The sequence below is a fragment of the Eubalaena glacialis genome, chromosome 14 (genome assembly GCF_028564815.1).
Source record: "Eubalaena glacialis isolate mEubGla1 chromosome 14, mEubGla1.1.hap2.+ XY, whole genome shotgun sequence".
NCBI classification, from domain to species: Eukaryota; Metazoa; Chordata; class Mammalia; order Artiodactyla; family Balaenidae; genus Eubalaena; species Eubalaena glacialis.
This window is the reverse complement of record NC_083729.1, coordinates 8,456,328-8,462,327: the sequence shown is the minus strand read 5'-3', so window position 1 is coordinate 8,462,327 and position 6,000 is coordinate 8,456,328. Positions and strand designations below refer to the sequence as shown.

The 6,000-nt window shown below is 53.8% G+C and overlaps 1 protein-coding gene across 1 annotated transcript in view; it reads right to left on the bottom strand.

The window, feature by feature from the left end:
- Window positions 1-392: 392 nt before the first annotated feature.
- Window positions 393-6,000, bottom strand: part of GREB1 (growth regulating estrogen receptor binding 1) — a 67,154-nt gene continuing 61,546 nt past the window's right edge. Inside the window, exons 28-32 of the mRNA XM_061210768.1 lie at window positions 4,869-5,087; window positions 3,731-3,866; window positions 2,323-2,523; window positions 1,758-1,896; window positions 393-607 (exon numbers count right to left, since the gene is read on the bottom strand). Coding sequence (XP_061066751.1) covers window positions 444-607; window positions 1,758-1,896; window positions 2,323-2,523; window positions 3,731-3,866; window positions 4,869-5,087 — 859 coding nt within the window. The 3' untranslated portion in view covers window positions 393-443. The remainder of the gene's footprint in view (window positions 608-1,757; window positions 1,897-2,322; window positions 2,524-3,730; window positions 3,867-4,868; window positions 5,088-6,000) is intronic.

Below are 6,000 nucleotides of genomic sequence, written 5' to 3'. Positions count from 1 at the left end.
CTCTGTAGTAGGTTATAGAGAAACCTACAGAGCCAACACCATATCCATCATCTGAAATGCTGGCACCTGTACAAGATAAGCCAAGGGGGATCCTTCAGAGCTAAGAGAAAAGTCAAGTCTGTCCATGGAAGCATACGGATGATGTGACAGCAGGCAAAACTTTGTTCTTCACATGATGGACTTCGGCACAGGCCAGGGCAATGGGGTCTGCGCCGGAACCTAGGGGCCTTTGGTTTGAGTTCCTGCTCACCGCCCACTCATCCCCGTCGGTCTCAGTAAGTCTCGGTCCATCTCTGGGCCTCGGTTCCCTGGCACCTACCATGAGGGGGTGGCCAACAGACACCTCTGGGCCCCGTCCCAGTCCAGACACTCCGTGGTTCCTATTCTTCCTTTAGCCTCAGCAGCCTGAGGTTCTGAAGGCCCCACCCTCAGATGTGTCTCCCTCAGATGTGTCGTCCGGTCAGAAAGAAGAGGGGTCGGTCCTCCTTGGCATTGGCGGTCTGGAATTCATCTCGCAGCCGGAACTGCCACTCATCTTCCAGCTCCAGGCGGACAACCGTCTGGCGGAGTGAGCTGCGGTCCTGACAGATCACACACAAGGTGGCACCTGTGTGGACAACAGCAGAGGTATGTGAAGAAAACAGGGGAGTTTCTCCAAAGGAAAGGTACCGCCTGGCTGCTCTTTGCAAGAACAAAATACGCTGCTGCTTGGAAGGGAAGGACCGGATGTCCGCGTGAGCTCTTGTTTCCTTGGGGATGCTTCTTAATCTTAGCAAGACAATGAGATTGTGATTTGGCAGGTCTGGCAGATGAGACAACATGGAACCAAGAAACACTGGCAAAGAAGTGAGCAGAGGGGGAGAAGGAGACAGACTCGCAGGATCACAAACCAACATCCTCGGCTCCAGCCCCTCCGGGGAAGCGCCCCACCCTGCCCCTCCAGCCCAACCCTCCCTCTCCACCCATCCCAGCCGGCCACCCGCCCAGGCTCCACGCACCTCCTGACTCTTCCTCTGCTGGGGCAACGTGGATCCTCCCGCCTCTCGACGCCTAGCGTTCATCAGTAATCATGGGTGTTCGTTCTCGCTACCTACCTCCCTACCTACACGTCCTATCCTCCTATTAGACGAAATGTTTCCCAAGAGCAGAGAATGTTGTGGAAACCTCTGACTATTTCCCCAAAGCTTATGCAACATTGGTGCTCACTAAACACCTGGTAGAGAGGAAGGTCAGAGTCAAGGCCAACCAAGGAAAAGTGAAGCTCGATTAGGGATCCCAGCTGGATTGGAAAGAATGTGTTTAAGTCATACAGAATGAACGTTTCTCACTCGCAACCACTCTAGCACGAAAACACCTACAGAGGGAGAAAGATTAGAAGAAAAGTAAAGATGCATGTGGCACCCCAAGACAAGGAAGAAGAACTCATCCACCAAGAAGGAAAAATGTCTGAGGGGATCTGCATGCTTAGGCTAAGAGCCTGGCTTGAAAAGCAACAGAAAAGTTGAAAATATCTGCTAGTCACCGAAAAGAAAGGGACTGTGTCTTGTCTCTACGCAAACAGGTAGAGGGGGAAAGAGCTGCCCTGGGATCCCATCCCAGCCTTCTTGTGCTTTCCTGGATGGTCGGGGAAATCACGCGCCCTGAGCCTCAGTTTACCCATTGGCAAGAAGGACTAGGGCCAGAGGTCACCTCCGCAGAGGTGCCAGGTGACGACAACCATTCAAGTCAAGGTCCATGGTAAGAGTACGGGAAGTTACCTTTCAGAAAATGAAACTTTTTCAAAAAGCCAGCTCCCACAAAAGAGTCACAGAGGTACAGCAGGAGTCCACTAAACAGGAAGTCGGAGCAGCTGATGTTTAAAGAGTGGGGCCTGGAGCTCACATAACACACAGAGATCTGAAAAGAAAGGAACCCAAGAGAAAACGTCATTTTCCATGAAATACTCCACGACATTGTGTTAGGGCTTTGCATCTAGCAAATACTAACTGCCAGGTCAAGCTCAGACTTGGAGGAACAGAAACAATATTTAATGTTATTTCCAAACCTATATCCTAAAACTCCAAGACTTATCCAGATTTATCTATTCATTAATTCATTTGAGAATCAGAAATGTTTAGCATCAGAAGTGGGTTTGATTCTTAACTTCTTATATCGGGGCCAAACCACTTCAGTCCTCTCAGCCTTTATCTTATCAGCTGTAAAGTGGGGTCATACCGGAGCCGAAGTAGTGGAGTGGTTCTAATTCCAAGTCCTGGGTTCTGGCGCACGTGTTTAGGAATTTCCCAGATTTATGGACTCGACAGCGCCCCCTCTGACAGTTACCTGAGACCCCAGGTTAAGGTAGCAGTCGACGGACAGCACGGGGTGGCTGTGATTCTTCAGGGACAGGGGGAAGAAGCGGTGGCTGTGGTGCTGCAGGAACTTCTCCAGCAGGAGCTGCGCGGGGGCCGCGAGGAATGTGTGCTTGCTGTCGGGGGCGCAGATGTACTGGGCCGGCACGATGGCCATGGGGCTGTCAGACACCTGTGCGGGGAAGGGCGGGTGTCAGCCACTCCCAGCCACCCTGAGCAGGGACCTGGGGTGGGTGGCCCTGTCGTGGAAGGCTGTGCCGTGGAGCAGCGATGTGAGAACACATAACTTCCACGGTGAAGTTCTCCATTAAGAAAAATTAGGTTTAACCGAAGTGGGACGTGTGAAAACTGATCACGTGATCGATCAGAATCGTAGACAATGACCATTCCACGCCGAAAATTGGCTGTCTGGTCTAGAAAAAAATAAGGGAATCCATGGACCTTGGGAACGTTCCCCCAAATCCAGGGATGCAAACCTCTGGGAATGGCCAATCTCCCCTTGACCCCCAGACCCTATCTGCCTCCTGTCCAGCCACGTGGCCCCTGCTCTCCACAGCCCGGCCATCTGGGCCCGCCATCTCTCGTTCCATCACCAACAGACTTCCCATGCTACAGCCAGAGAGACTGTGGATGTAAATCATGCTAATCAAACCCTCTGCTGGACACCCTTCAATGGGTTCTTGTTACTCCTACAGAAAAGTCTAGAACCTTCCCACAGCGGATAAGGTCCTGCCTACTTCTCCAGCTCATCTCTGACACTCTGCCCCATGGGTCGGAGGGACCTTCAAGGCAGGGGTGTGCCAGCTCCGTATGGGTTCCTGGAAGACACAGATCTCCGAAGGCTTGCTGTGACTTCGCATCTGAAATGCCCAGGTCTGCCCGGCCAGGACCGACACAATCAGATCACGTCTCTGCCCATCTGGAGGCCGGCTCCGGGACAGACAGCACAGCCATCAAGCTAGCCCGTCAGTGCCATTCAGACAGTGTTTGGCAGGCACTGTCCCAGGGGCTCCGAGAAGAGCACGGCACCACACCTGCCCCCCAAGGGGCTCTGTCGGGCAGAAAAGCCGGACAAGTGAACAGCAAAGACGGTGACAGAGATGAGCTCAGGAAACCAATGGGGAGGGAGAGTGCGGGCAGGCAAGGGCGCACAGGAGGGCTGGTGGCGCCGGGGGGACACACAGGAAACCAGTTAGAGTCGGAGATCAGAAGGGAAACCTCACGGAGTCTTTCCCTTCCCAGGGCTCCCAGCCGGAAACCTTTCCTAATACTTCCCAGCAGTCAAGCACACCCCACTGACTCAAAGGCGCCCGGGTGGCCTCCCTGCCAGCTTTCCCACCACGGACAGCAGCCCCCTCTAGGCACACGGCCACACCCACCTTGGACGTGATGTGGAAGGACCTGTGCCCGCCCACTGCAATCTGCTTCTTCATCACACTGAAGCGGTTGAACCGGCAGAGCAGGAGGCCGGCGCTGTGCACCCGCAGGTTGAAGTCCACATCATCACACATGAACCTGCCCAGAACCAGAGGAGGGGGCGGGTCGGACTGGAGGCAGCTCACACACCCCCAGTCACGCCCCTACCAGACACGTGGAGTGTGCACCCCTGTATTGGGGGCTGGGAAGGCGGAGCAGGCTATTGGGGGCTGGGAAGGCGGAGCAGGCTCGCTCCTGCCCCAAAGACCTTCCTCTGGGAGGCACAGAAGGCAAACCGAGAAGGAATACAGGACAAGCTGTGATGCGCCTGCACCAGGAAAGCAGGGTGCACCCCAGGCTTACACTACAGAAGCACTGCCACTTGTGGACCAGGCACGACATGCCAGGCACCGTGAGGGGGACTTGACAAACACCACTTCATCTATTTGCTGAAAAGAAAACAACCGACCTCCCAAAGTAAAAATATTAGCCACTTTTTACAGCTGAAGAAAACAAGACTCAGAGATGGCAAGTCATCTGCCTAAACTGCAAAGCTGACAAGCGGCAGAACCCAAATTCCTAGCAGGTCGGTCTGGCTCCAAAATGGACACTCCTGCCTGGGCCCTCTCGGGGGTGTGCCCACTGCCTGGCACGTAGAGGGCTCAATAGACATTAGTGATTAGATTTTTCTCGTGATGTGAGCATTTCTGCATAGATCTGTAGAGAGTGACACAGGGAAATTACAGTTTCCTTCAGTGCTAACGCTCCTAAAAAGTGATGTGTTCAGAGAAGGAGCCAAAAAAGCAAGAGAAACAACACCCAGTAGCATTTAAGTCATTAAATAAGGTACCACGTGAATTGAGGAAGGAAGTTGAATGGTCTTAGGCAAATCTGCCCTAAAATTATACAACAAAAATACCAAAAAAACCCATGAGGGCTGAAAGCAAGGGACCAGGCCAAGGCTATGGGTGAAAAGGCTCTGGTTTCGTTGGCCCTGAAGGGCAAGGATGGAGCAGCCACCCGCCAGGAGTAAGGCTGCCCCTCACGGAGGGCCCTGGGACCGTGGGCTGAGCTGACAGCCAAGGTGGCGCAGGAGCTCACCGATTCTGGTTGTACTGCACGTTCTGGGTCAAGTCCACGTTCAGGATGATGAAGTCGTGCACGTGGCAGCGGGAGAAGGGCTCGCGCACCTCGCGGCTCCCAGGCTTGCTGGACCACTTGCGCATGCCGATCAGGGCGTAGTGAGTGATGTTGGGGGAAGCCTCAATGTGCTGCATGATGTGCTTCAAGGAAACATTTCTTTCCGACCAGGAAAATTCCCTGTTCGAAGGAAGGAGATGGACATCCCTCGGTTGGCATGCAGACAACAGCAAGGCCCTCTGGACCAGGCTGGCCAGGATGCTGCTTTCCCCTGAACATGCCGGGCGGGGTGGTGCAGAAGGAACCCATCACAACCACCAGGCACCGTGCTCAGCACTTCAGATTCACTGTCATTGATCCTCGCAGCAATCCTATGACATAGGCATATCATCCCCATTTTACAGATGAGGAAAAAGAGGCTCTGGATAACTTGCCCAGTGTCACGTGACAGAGCTTGGCTTGAACGGTGTTGTCTGTCTCCGGAGCCCACAATCTCTGCGTCTGCCAAACCACCTCGCGTTTCCAGTGTCAATTCCAAGTGAGGTGGGGGGAGGGAAGGAGGCAGCGTGTAAACACCTCCCACCCCACCCTGCCGGTGACTGAAGTCCGTGAAGACAGTGAGGGCCACCCGACGACCAGGGAGGGCTGCTGAAGGGAATAACCCCAGGGCTGGGAGCTGGGGTGACAAGAGCTCTGTCTGTGAGACCCAGGGAAGTGGCTCAACTTCTCTGCATCTCAGCTTCCTTTTCCCCAACTGAGGGGCTTCAACTAAACTCTCTAAGGCCCCAGCCAGCTCTGACATGCCAGGACTTGAACGGCTGCTACAGAATGAAATTCAGAAAGGCAGAGGGAAAAGCTCGGTTCTCTTCCTCATCGCTGCCCTAGCCGAGCTCTTGCCCTCGGAAGCGTGTCAGTGAGAATACTGAAAGCCCGGTGACTGCCGTCCTCATGCACGTGCAGCTCTATCAGACAGAAAACATTTTTTTCTAGAAGAGCAGTGGTGTTAATGGTAATTGCTACATTAGGACTCACTAACACAGAAGAGGTGGACCAACCTCAAAAGCTGCCTCTCAAAAAAACAAGCCAAAAAATC